At 49.7% G+C, this 13,297-nt stretch overlaps 1 protein-coding gene across 1 annotated transcript; it reads left to right on the plus strand.

Moving 5' to 3' along the window:
• The first annotated feature begins 260 nt into the window (after positions 1-260).
• LOC136461815 (protein SUPPRESSOR OF K(+) TRANSPORT GROWTH DEFECT 1) lies at positions 261-12,407 on the plus strand. Its single transcript, XM_066461129.1, has 8 exons — positions 261-981; positions 1,794-1,899; positions 10,029-10,227; positions 11,236-11,304; positions 11,420-11,494; positions 11,590-11,688; positions 11,777-11,932; positions 12,024-12,407. The coding sequence occupies exons 1-8, from the start codon at positions 504-506 to the stop codon at positions 12,147-12,149; spliced, it is 1,308 nt and encodes a 435-aa protein (XP_066317226.1). The 5' UTR covers positions 261-503; the 3' UTR covers positions 12,150-12,407.
• The last annotated feature ends 890 nt before the right edge of the window (positions 12,408-13,297 follow it).

Below are 13,297 nucleotides of genomic sequence, written 5' to 3' on the forward strand. Positions count from 1 at the left end.
CTCTAATGTCGCGGACTTCTTCACCTCCGTTGGCAGCGGCAGCAGCAGGTGTTCATCTGTAATTTATTTTGCTTCTATTCTAGTACATGCACACTACTAAAGTGTCTCTGCACGATCTTGCGAAAAGAAGCATTTGGGAAACTTAAAACCATCACAAGGTACTCATATCAGAAAAACCAGAAAAGGAAGGGTCCTTAGTCAAAATCGTCAACAGTTTTTTCTTTCCTTCGTAACAAGCCCAATAAAAAAAATAAAAAATCGCAGCCAAAACACGCTTCTCCCTTCCCATCTTTTCCTTTCCTCTCCCTCCTCGTCTCGTCTTCGTTCCCCTTTCCTCCTGCGCATCCCGTCTTCTCCTCACCGCGTCAAACCCCAGCACCAAGCAACCGCCCGCCGCCCCTCCGCTCTCCTCGCGAATCAGCCGCCGCGGTGCCCAATCCAGCCGATCCCCCCTCCGATCCGCGGGTGCCCGCCGCAGAGGCGGCGCCTCTGGGCCTAACCCGATGTATAGCAACTTCAAGGAGCAGGCGATCGAGTACGTGAAGCAGGCGGTCCAGGAGGACAATGCCGGCAACTACGTCAAGGCGTTCCCTCTCTACATGAACGCGCTCGAGTACTTCAAGACCCACCTCAAGTACGAGAAGAACCCCAAGATCAAGGAGGCCATCACCGCCAAGTTCACCGAGTACCTCCGCCGCGCCGAGGAGATCCGGGCGGTCCTCGATGAGGGCGGCGCGGGGCCTGGGGCCAACGGCGGCGACGCGGCCGTCGCCACGCGCCCCAAGACCAAGGGCAAGGACGGGGACGGGGGCAACGGAGGGGATGACTCCGAGCAGTCCAAGCTGAGGGCGGGGCTCAACTCCGCCATCATCACCGAGAAGCCCAACGTCAAGTGGAACGACGTTGCCGGCCTTGAGAGCGCCAAGCAGGCGCTGCAGGAGGCCGTCATATTGCCCGTCAAGTTCCCGCAGTTCTTCACGGGTGAGCGACGGTACCTAAAAGCGTTATCTTTTTTTCCTTTTATCTTTGATCCTGATAAAGGTTTGGTGATTGCAATCGTTATGGGGCCGCAAAGGCTTTGCAGATCTTTGTACTTATTAAACTGGATGGGGTGAGCTAGGGTTGATCCGACTATCCATTGTTACTGTTTGGTAGTGAATGAATAACGTTGTTTGCTGTCGATAGAGATTATTGAATATTTGATTGATTGATAACTGGTGCTATGATTTTCCGGTTTTCATTTTTAGATGATAATTTATGTTGTTGGACAAGACCATTTCCTTACATGATTTTTTTGGTTGCTCAATCTTCCTCTAGAGCATCGCTAAATGTTAAATAACCTACACATAATATCAATATCAATTAGGAGTAAAACCACAGCCCCATTTTCATGTTAAAAGTGTGAACTGAAAGTCTGTTCAATTCAAAATTCAAAAGGGATCAAATATTTTATTTTGAGAATATATGCATTCCTGTTATTCTGCTAGTTGTGTACCAAAGATTATGCCTGGCTACTTTGATTCAAATCTAGAATTGCTTGACCTGATAAAAATTTAGTTTCAACTTTGAACGGTCACTTGTGTGTCATTTTGGCCTTTGTGCATTTTTTTTTTTGCTTTATTCACCGAAGCATTTCTTCGTTTTTTGTTTCTCTCAGTTAATGTTAACTAGTGTGTCCTTGTTTATATAAGTACATAATTGATGGAAAAATATCATATGTATGAACTCATTGGAAGTGTAGATATCTTCGTGTTGTCAACTAGTATGTACTAATGAAGAATGCTATCCCTTAGGCAAGCGGAGGCCTTGGAGGGCATTTCTTTTGTATGGCCCCCCTGGAACAGGAAAGTCTTATTTGGCAAAAGCCGTCGCAACCGAGGCTGATTCAACGTTTTTCAGGTAGATAATCATATATTCATCATGGCGCCTGTTCCCTTTCTTGCTCTTTTAGAGAGAAGTTTTTTTTATGCTTGGAGTTTAAAATTAAAACTGTTATATGCTTTTGGTGCATATCTTGCTATGCTTCCTTTGACTGTCATACGACTGAGTTCTTACTATATCTATCTTATCTATTCGCCTATCAGTGACAACAAAATCTGCACCACTATTGAACTCTGATTGTTTTTTCAACTTTTGCCTCGGCACTACTAGTTGTATGCCTAGTAGAGTGTGTGCGGTCTGCCAAATTAAGAATTTTTAGGCATCCCTGACACATTTGTTTAGTACCTAGAGTCATCACATGACTCTTCATTTGTAGCATCACACTTTTTCTTGGTTTCAGGGGGATAGATTATTTTGTTTGAGAACAGTACACACCATGCCTCACATGAACTACACAAACTTTTGATTTCTATGGAAGGGTGTGATGGATTTGTATGGGCTATTCATAAAAACAGACTAACTATTTCACCTGAAAGGAATTGGGTACCAATCCTTTTTTATCGAAACTTGTTCTACAATGCAATATATAGATTGGCATAGGCATGTAGTTTGCATCGAAACTTTCTTTGATTTTTGTACAGCTTTTGTGTTAATGGTACAATTTCCTGCTTTCTATTAGCTCCATTACAGAGGATAATGCATCTTACTTACGGTTCCTGGTGCAACCGTAGATTTTTTTCACCATATGAGTAAAACTGTCAAAATATGAAGTGTTTAATCTGCAAACAAGAATACAAGATCATGCAGTTCCATCAAATTTTATTTTGGGGGTATAAAAAAGTTGCCAAAAATGCCAACATGCCTTTTTGAAGTGTTTTTTTATATCATCTACAGCCAATTTGAAGAACTATACTTCATGAAATGTGAATATTTTTTTTGCTCGAACTCTCATCTGTTAAGACTGTTGCGAGTGCACTTTGCACATGTGACATTTATAGACACTGTTGTGTTATTAAAAATAAATTGACCTATCTCAGCTATGTTATGGATTCAGATCTTGTTATGAGACAATTGTTGCCATGTTATTGAATTAACACCTTACATATTAAGACTATTCAAAATGCCTGCTTCCTGAAAATTGCATGCTGATGCTTGATGCAGGCGAGAGAGCTTTTAGCTCAAATCGAATAACTTTTGCAAAACTAGGAAAGTTGTCGCTTGAAAGGTGTGCCCTACAATAGTAGCTTATATATTTATTTTAATTATTATATATAGCCTACACCTTCCGTGTAATCCATCAGTATCCCAAAATTGAAGAGGGCTTACACTTTTTGAGCATATGGTTAATGTGGAGTTTCCATTTGTTGCTCATATTTTATAAGGAACAAATATTCTTAGTATTTACCGTCGCCATAGACATTCATTAGGGCCTGTTTGGATACAAGGGCTAATTACTAGCTAGCTAAAAATTAGCTCTAGTGCATCAAAACAGGAGAGCTAATAGGTGGGCTAATTTTTTAGCCAAGTCTTCAACTAAATGTTAGCCAACTAGCTATCCAATCATAGCTAATCTGGGCTAATTTTTAGTCCCAACTAGTAACTAGCCATGTGTATCCAAGCAGGTCCTTAGTTTAACAGATTGAAAACTGATTTTGTTCCTGATGGGATAAGTCTCTGTGTTGGCTGGTCTTTGTGGGGCTGCAGCATATGGTCCTTGTGGCTGCATGGTGGTCTTGCTGCCCATCAAGGACAACATCCTTGACTGGTTAGGACAGCATCTTAGCATCTAGGACAGCATTTGTTTTAGGACAGCATGTTAGCATCTTGGCATATGTTTGGTTGGCTAGCAGCCTATAAATATGTATCCCCAACCTCTCAGGTTGGCATGACATTTGTGTGAGAAATAAACCAGAAAATTGTCCCAACTCCTAGTGTCATCCTCTCTCGATGAGAGTAAGAATTCTGCTACTACCAAGAGTAAAAATTGAACGACTAACAACTGGTATCAGAGCCGTACTATCCTGTAGCCTGAGCATCTCCTGCTCATCTCCTTTCCCAGCCTCGCAACAGTCCCAGCTGGGAGCAGCAGCAGCTCCGGCCGCTCCTGCTCACTCCTCTCCCTCTGCACTGAAGCAGCCCTCTCCCCACGCAGTAGCCCCCGGTAGCGCGTCATGTCCGCAGGACAGTCTCAGCGCTCCGTCGCCTCGAGCACGCGGCGTCGGCAGGAGGCTGAACTTGCCGCGACAAAGGAACGCGAGCGAGCGGTAGCAGAGACCGCTGCGGCGGCGGCAAGGGCGTCGAAGCTGGCAGTGGCGGAGCTGGCAGCAGCCAGAGCGGAGGCGGAAGCGGCGGCGGCGGCGGATGCAGCGCGTGCGGCGGCAGCGAAGGTCGAGGTTCTGCGCGGCAGCATCAGCAGCTCCATTTCTGCTGACGACAGCACCGACGCGGACCTCGAGCTGCTGGGGAGGGAGGCAGCGCGAGCGCGGGCGGCGTAGTGGGCAGCCGCGCACGCCCACGAGCGTGGCGGCAGCCCAGACAGGCGCGGACGCGCCGGCGGCGCTCCTGGAGGAGGCGCGCACGGCGGTGGCGCTCCTGGAGGAGGCGCACACGGCAACGGTGGCGGACGGGTCGATGGAGAGCGCGGCCTTCACAGGCAGCGTGGCTCTTTCTCCCCGGATCGATATCGTGGTTACGACGGGCTCCAGGCTGTTGTCAGGGATGTCGGCCCCGGCGGTGGGTGGCCTACCCTCACTAAGACCAACTACGTCGAGTGGGCTGCGGTGATGAGGGTAAAGCTCCAGGTGCGGCACATGTGGGAGGCAGTCCGGTACGGCAACATCGACTACGACCAGGATCGACGGGCGCTGGATGCCCTCATCACTGCAGTCCCGTCCGAGATGCAGTTCTCGCTTACCAACAAGCGGACTGCCAAGGAGGCTTGGGACGCCATTGCTGCGGCACGCATCGGCAGCGACCGCGCCCGCAAGTCCACACTGCAAGCACTTCGCTAGGAGTGGGAGAACCTGGCCTTCAAGCCAGGTGAGGATGTTGATGACTTTGCTCTCCGTCTCAACACTCTTGCAGAAGATGGTGCAGTTCGGCGATGACACCTACGGCGAGGAGAGAGCTGTCGAAAAGCTCTTCCGCTGCGTCCCCGAGAAGTACAAGCAGATGGCTCGCTCGATCGAGTCTCTGCTAGATCTCTCCACGATGTCGATCGAGGAGGCGATAGGTCGCCTCAAGGTTGTCGACAGCGATGAGCCACAGTCTCTCTCGGGGCCCATCACCACTGGCGGGAAGCTCCTTCTCACTCGGGAGCAGTGGGTTGCCTGCCAAGGTAACCGGAAGAAGGGGGAGCCTTCTTCCGCGACAGGCGGCCGCAAGCGTGGCAAGCCGCGCAAGGCGCGCAGAGACGCCCAGGCCGTGGCGCGAGGACGTGCCGAGGGTGATGCCCGCGGAGGCGCCTAGGGCGGCGCCGCCGGTAAGCACAAGCCGGCACGAGACGACACCCGCCGCAACTGCGGCCAGCTTGGCCATTGGGCCAAGGACTGTTGACAGCCACGACGCGGCCAGGCCCATGTCGCACAGGCGGAGGAGGAGCCGACTCTGTTCATGGCACATGCAAGCATCAAGCTATCTCCAGCGGCACCGGCCGCAGCGGCTCTCCTCCACCTTGACGAGCCAAAAGCACACGCCCTCCTCGGCGACGACTCCGGCAACGACAAGACTGACGGGTGGTGCCTCGACACCGGCGCCACCCATCACATGACCGGTCGACGGGAGTTCTTCACCGAGCTTGACTCCAGCGTCCGAGGCTTTTCAAGTTTGGGGATGCCTTCGGCGTGGAGATCAAGGGCGTCGGTTCCGTCACCTTCACCGCTGTGTTTGGTGAGCATAGGCTGCTCACCGGAGTCTACTACATCCCCACGTTGAGGAACTCTATCATCAGCTTGGGACAGCTGGATGAGAACGGTTCGCGCGTGGTGGTTGAGGATGGAGTCATGAGGATTTGGGATCGCCGTCGTCGCCTTCTTGCCAAGGTAACCAGAAGCGCAAATCGACTCTACGTCCTTAATGTGCAGGTGGCACAACCCCTTTGTCTCGCTGCTCGTCGGGATGACGAGGCGTGGCAGTGGCACGAGCGCTTCGGGCACCTTCACTTCGAGGCCCTGAAGCGGCTCAGTGCCACGGAGATGGTGCGAGGCCTGCCGTGCCTCGATCATGTAGAGCAGCTCTACGACGTCTGCGTGTTGACGAAGCAGAGGCGACTCCCTTTCCCCAGCGGGCCAGCTTTCGAGCCAAGGAGAGGCTCGAGCTTGTGCACGGGGACTTGTGTGGCCAAGTGACACCGGCCACACCGGGAGGACGACGCTACTTCCTGTTGCTCGTCGACGACCTCTCCCGCTACATGTGGGTGATAGTCCTCGGCAGCAAGGGAGAGGCTGCGAACGCCATCGGGCGCGCGCAGGCTGCTGCGGAGGCGGAGTGCGGCCGCAAGCTGCGCGTGCTGCGCACCGACAACGGCGGCGAATTCACGGCGACTGAATTCGCGTCGTACTGCGCTGATAAGGGCATTCAGCGCCACTACTCCACGCCGTACAGCCCGCAGCAGAACGGCGTCGTCGAGCGGCGCAACTAGACGGTTGTGGGGATGGCTTGGGCCCTTCTCAAGCAGAGGGAGATGCCGACTGTCTTGTAGGGAGAGGCGGTGGTGTCGGCCGTCTACATCCTCAACCGCTCGCCTACCAAGGCGCTCGACGGCAGGACGCCGTATGAGGCTTGGCATGGGCGGTCTCCCACTTGCGGGTCTTCGGCTGCCTCGCGTTCGTCAAGGAGCTTGGCCACATCAGCAGGCTCGACGACAGGAGCACTCCGGGAGTGTTCATCGGCTACGCGGAGGGCTCGAAGGCCTACCGCATCCTCGACCCAAAGACACAGCGTGTTCGCACGGCCGCGACGTTGTGTTCAATGAAGGGCGAGGATGGGCGTGGGACAAGGCGGTGGACGACGGCTCGGCTCCGACGTACGACGACTTCAATGTCGAGTACGTTCACTTCGAGGGAGCTGGGGGAGTAGGCAGCTCTTCTTCGACGAGCGCGTCTACCCCAGTCCCCGAGCCTCCACCGACCCCGGCGCCTGCTACTCCGACAGCACCACGCTCTCCAGCCAGGACCTCGGCTGCGATGAGTTCTTCGCCGGCTCCACCACAGCCGGCACCGCCACGCACTCCAGCACCGACAGACACCTCTCCGGGCACGTCTACTCCAACACCAGCTCGTGTCGAGCACAGCCCGGTTGAGCTCGCTACTCCGCTTTCTCACGACGAGGAGCGCATCGACGCATACCACGACGGCGAGCCGTTGCGGTACCATATGATGGAGAACCTTCTCGGCGACCAGCCGGTGCCGGGACTGGTGCCTCACGACCTGGAGGCGCAGTTAAACCTTGCGTGTGACGACGGCGAGCCTGGGTCGTTTGTGAGGCCGAGAGACACGCGGCATGGCGAGCTGCGATGCAGTTGGAGACGGATGCGATTGAGAAGAACCGCACCTAGGAGCTTGCAGACCTTCCTTGGGGCCACAGCGCGATCACCCTTAAGTGGGTGTACAAGCTGAAGAGGGATGAAGCCGGCGCCATCGTCAAGCACAAGGCTCGCTTGGTGGCACGAGGTTTCGTACAGTAGGAGGGGGTCGACTTCGACGACGCCTTTGCTCCCGTGGCAAGGATGGAGTCCGTGCGACTCCTCCTTGCGCTAGCTGCCTAGAAGGGCTGGCGTGTTCATCACATGGACGTCAAGTCGGCGTTCCTTAACGACGACTTGAAGGAGGAGGTCTACGTGCACCAGCCGCCGGGATTTGCGATCCCCGGCAAGGAGGGCAAGGTGCTCCGCCTGCGCAAGGCCCTCTATGGCTTGCGGCTGGCATCGAGGGTGTGGAATGCCAAGTTGGATTCCACGCTAAAGGGGATGGGCTTCGAGCAAAGCCCGTACGAGGCGGCCATCTACCGACGGGGCAGTGGAGGAAATGCTCTGCTGATGGGTGTCTACGTCGACGACTTGGTGATCACCGGCACCAAGGATGCGGAGGTGGCGGCATTCAAGGAAGAGATGAAGGCCACCTTCCAGTTGAGTGACCTGGGGCTTCTCTACTTCTACCTGGGAATCGAGGTGCACCAGGATGACTCCGGTATCACGCTTCGACAGACCGCCTACGCCAAGCGCGTCGTTGAGCTAGCCGGGCTCACCGACTGCAACCCAGCTCTCACTCCGATGGAGGAGAAGCTGAGCTGCGACAGCACGACGGAGGAGGGGGACGCTACGCAGTACCGGCGTCTTGTGGGGAGCATTCGCTACCTCACCCACACACGGCCGGACTTGGCATTCTCCGTCGGCTACGTTAGTCGGTTCATGCAGCGACCGACGACGGAGCACCAGCAGGCTGTGAAGAGGATCATCCGCTACGTTGCGGGGACTCTCGACCACGGCCTCTACTACCCTAGGTGCCTTGGGGCGGCACACTTCGTCGGGTACAGCGACAGCGACCACGCCGGCGACATCGACACTAGCAAGAGCACGAGCGGGATCCTCTTCCTCCTCGGCAAGTGCCTCGTTAGCTGGCAGTCGGTCAAGCAGCAGGTGGTAGCCCTGTCCAGCTACGAGGTCGAGTACATAGCGACCTCCACCGCTTCGACTCAGGCGCTCTGGCTCGCTCGACTGCTTGGTGATCTCCTCGGCAGAGACACTAGAGTGGTGGAGCTCAGGATGGACAGCAAGTCCGCTCTGGCCCTGGCAAAGAACCCCGTTTTCCATGAACGGAGTAAGCACATCCGGGTGAGGTACCACTTCATCCGAGGCTGTTTGGAGGAAGGGAGCATCAAGGCAAGCTACATCAACACTAAGGACCAGCTTGCGGACCTGCTTACCAAGCCTCTTGGGAGGATCAAGTTCCTTGAGCTCTGCTCCAGGACCGGGATGGTTCAATTTTCCCACAAGACGACGCACGAGACTTACGGGGAGAATGATGGGATAAGTCTCTGTGTTGGCTGGTCTTTGTGGGGCTGCAGCATATGGTCCTTGTGGCTGCATGGTGGTCTTGCTGCCCATCAAGGACAGCATCCTTGACTGGCTAGGACAGCATCTTAGCATCTAGGACAGCATCTGTTTTAGGACAGCATGTTAGCATTTAGCATCTTGGCATATGCTTGGCTGGCTAGCAGCCTATAAATATGTATCCTCAACCCCTCAGGTTGGCATGACATTTGTGTGAGAAATAACCCAGAAAATTGCCCCAACTCCTAGTGTCATCCTTTCTCGATGAGAGTAAGAATTCTGCTACTACCAAGAGTAAGAATTCAGCGACTAACAACTGAGCGACTAACAGTTCCCCGCATTTTTTTGTATAAGACGATTTTTGATGCAACACAGGTATAAAGCTGGTTCGATAGAAGGATAGAGGTAAACGACTATATGTCCCTGGTGTTAATACCTTGGGTAATAGTGGTTGTAGTTATTATGAATGATCACTAATGTACCTGGAGAAGAAAGGGGGAACAAATGAGAAAAGAGTGTCACCTTATATTTGGTAGAAGTTTGGGGAAAAATTATGTCATATTTGAAATAAAGGCAATATCTTACAGACACATTCGAATTTACTGAAAAGGAAGTGGAATATTCATGAGCTATAGTCCTATGACAGCTAATTGGTCAATTATGTATGCGACTATGTGTGCAAATCGATGTTTGTCTCATCTATTCCACGATAGTAAACCAAGTACCAAATTCTGACTTAATCACACTGCAGATATGTAGCTTAACTTTCCTAGAGTTATCTTTAGCCAGGTCATGCAAACAACTTGAATTTCAACAACCTGTATTCTCCCAGGATTTAATTTTGCCTTCCAGGCGTCTCTACTGTGCAAATGAGTGTGGGTTCAAAAGATAATAACATACAATTAGTAACTTTACATGCTACAGGCTACCTTGGACCTTGAATGTATATATATGTCTGCTTGAACTGCTAAGGCCACATTGCATGTATATATAAGTTTGACCAAACTTGCATATTTTTACTGCAGTAAAGCAATACTGATATCTACTACAATTTGTTTTTCATGCTGTATCATAATTTTACGCCATTGCTTTACTGCAGTATATCTTCTTCAGATCTGGTTTCAAAGTGGATGGGTGAAAGTGAGAAATTAGTTGCGAATCTTTTCCAAATGGCTCGTGAAAATGCCCCTTCCATTATCTTCATTGATGAAATTGATTCTTTATGTGGTCAACGTGGAGAAGGCAATGAAAGTGAAGCATCTAGGAGAATCAAGACTGAACTACTTGTACAAATGCAGGTGAGGTCTCAATGTTGCAAACTGTTTCTGTGTGGCATTTGCTTAGCTGGATATGTTCTGCTTAGGATCCCTGTTTCAAAGTGTCGCCTAGGCCTCTAGGTGTACCCGGCTCACCTTGGCGAACAGTGGCTCCTTGTCACCTAGGCGTCCAGGCGATCCCAGCTCTCGCCTGGATGCCTAGTCACCTTTGAAACCATGCTTACGATGGTTATGGTGCTAAAATTGCGGACATGGAGAATGTGAAATGCTGTGAATTTAGACAAAAGAGGGATAAAAATTGTTTTTGCAAGCAACTGGCCAGTCCTGGGGGGCCTGTATTTAAACTTTCTTGTTTGGCGAAGGATTGGAGCTGTTATTCCTAGAATTATGATAATGTGCAATCGACTGCTAGTGTCCAGAGTTATGAGTGATCAGTGATGTTATTTACCTTTACTGTTAAGCGGAGGAATAATAAAATCAAAAAGAAAGAAGAAATTTGAAATTCTCTCTTGTTTTTCTTTTGGCCAAGTTGTTAGCTCCAGAGATATGTTACCAGGCTTATTGGGTCGTGGAGAATTGGCTAGTCAGTGCAAATGATTTTGATACTGTCATCTGGATCCAAAATCACCCTTGAAATGTATCTAAGCTAGTTTATGTTATTTGAACTCACATAATTGGCTTGAATGCTACACTATGTTTTAAAATTGATCCTAGTATTTGTAGAAGTCGTCGCTATACTATGTCGAATTTTCAACTCAGAAAATTCTAATCGTGTATCCAGTGATTGTGTACAATCTACCTGATGGAACTCCCAACGTTTTGCTGTTATTAGTACATTATCTGGCCACCATAATTACGAGTGAATTTGATAGCCTTCTGACGTAGCAAGGTTTTTACATGTAACAGAAAAGTAGAACTGAAATCGTCTGAAGATTGTTTAGATGATTTGTTTTCGTAATCTCAGAACTGCGTTCTAGGCCTTTTTTGAGTTAAACTGACATGGTCATTTTTTCCGTACCTGATTCTCAGGGTGTTGGTCATAATGATGATAAAGTTCTCGTTCTTGCTGCCACGAATACGCCATATGCTCTGGACCAGGTTAAAAAAAACTTAATACAATTCTGCACTGTATACAGCTTTGCGAAAAAGAAGAGGAAAGTCCCTATTATCTTGTGAAACACTGTTTTGTTCGTTGACACGTTCATTGTTGCAGGCTGTGCGGCGAAGATTTGACAAGCGTATCTACATTCCGCTACCTGACTTGAAAGCAAGGCAGCATATGTTTAAGGTTAGCAGACAGTTGTCCATTGCAACATAACTAAATTTGTCCTGTTCCATGGTGACAGTCGTTGGATAACATTTTGGAACCTTCAATTCGTACAGGTCCATCTCGGGGATACACCACACAGCTTAACTGAAAGTGATTTCGAGAGCTTGGCCCGTCGAACAGATGGGTTTTCTGGTTCTGATATTGCTGTTTGTGTAAGTAATTTTGAACTTCTGCATCTGTCATTACTAGTCTCATGTATCCGTACTATGCAATGGAATCTGATACTTGTTTCTTTAACAGGTTAAGGATGTGTTATTTGAACCTGTGCGCAAAACACAGGATGCCATGTTCTTCTTCAAGGCGGACGGTGACATGTGGATGCCATGTGGACCAAAGCAACCGGGCGCTGTACAGACCACCATGCAGGAGCTTGCATCCAAAGGCCTCGCTGCAAAGGTAACAAAAGATGCCGATTCTTCCATTGCAGTGTTAAGAGAGGCCCTCCCAGTTGAATTGCAAAGGTAAAGGTCTCTTTTTTTGAATGTAGATTCTTCCACCACCTATCTCAAGGACGGATTTTGAGAAGGTCCTGTCGAGGCAGAGGCCGACAGTTAGCAAGAAGGACCTGGAGGTGCATGAGAGGTTCACGAAGGAGTTCGGCGAGGAGGGCTGATACACTGTGCGCGGACAGCTGCACCACACAAATGTATATTGTTTATGATGATGACTTTGATTGTTCTGCTTGGAAGTTGCATTCACAGGATTGTACATTTGTTAGCCCAACCACGACTAATCATGTCCGCTGCTTTCTCGTGTTGGGCTATCGATGGGCCTCTGTTGTCAACTTATTTCATTTTTATTACGCATGGAAAATTTTCACAGGTGTATTATTATGGAATAATAATTCTTAACGTGGAGTCCTTGTGGTGCATCCCTGTATGTATAGTTATTTTCCGAACGGTCGAAGTTTTTACGCTGAGTTTCTTCTCCCCCCCCCCCCCCCCCCCCCCCCCCCCCAGTTTGATTTTACTTGCAGGGTCATTTTATTAGAGGCTATATGCTGAAGGTGAACTTCTAATTCTCACAGGCGTTTTGTTTGAGGTATCTAGCTCCGCTAGAATCTGCTCATCTCAGTCATAGTTCGCATTTTTATAGTTTGTACCAAAAACTTCATCAGTTTTGAATGATCACGATCTACATCTGTTCTGGTTGGTACGTCCTGTATTTGGAGTAACCGGGCTTTCTTATTTTGAGCGAACCAAAAATGTTGGATTTGAATTCTGAAACATTGTATAGCTAATGATACTGAACATCATGCCGGTTTCCATGGTTTGTACTAAATCTGGTGAAAAATCGTTGGATTCATCGGGTTGCTCGTGAGAGAGCAGATGTAGCATGCACATGCTCTCCTGACGTGCCCTGCAAAATTTGCAAACATCATGACAGCGAACAGATAGGAAATGATGAATTGTCCCTGTCTCATATAACGTTGTCGTTTCCGAAAGTCACTTATTGTTACAGCACAGTATATTAATAAAAGAATTTAAAAGGCCATGTAGTGTTTATGGGGTCGTCGTCCTTATTAGACCCATCGAGAAAAATTCCTTATGCCACACACCACAATTTTCTTTTAGATAGAAAAAGGAGAGTTGAAAGAAGGGACGGTTGTGTGCTTTTAACGACTGGTAGTACGGCACGGTTCTCTTTATGTTTTTTTTGCTACCACGGTAGTACGGCACGGCTGTGTGCTTGTAACGACTGGATTTTTTTAACCGGTGTTGAATATGCATTTAGTACTTGGTAATTATACTCATGGTTATC

Source organism: Miscanthus floridulus, chromosome 6, assembly GCF_019320115.1.
Source record: "Miscanthus floridulus cultivar M001 chromosome 6, ASM1932011v1, whole genome shotgun sequence".
Taxonomy (NCBI): domain Eukaryota; kingdom Viridiplantae; phylum Streptophyta; class Magnoliopsida; order Poales; family Poaceae; genus Miscanthus; species Miscanthus floridulus.

Bases quoted from the DNA above. Each gene is read 5' to 3' on its own strand.
- LOC136461815 (XM_066461129.1), top strand. From the start codon at position 504: ATGTATAGCAACTTCAAGGAGCAGGCGATCGAGTACGTGAAGCAGGCG. The intron at 11,305-11,419 runs GTTAAAAAAAAC...TCATTGTTGCAG, and splicing joins CGCCATATGCTCTGGACCAG to GCTGTGCGGCGAAGATTTGA. The intron at 11,495-11,589 runs GTTAGCAGACAG...CAATTCGTACAG, and splicing joins CAAGGCAGCATATGTTTAAG to GTCCATCTCGGGGATACACC.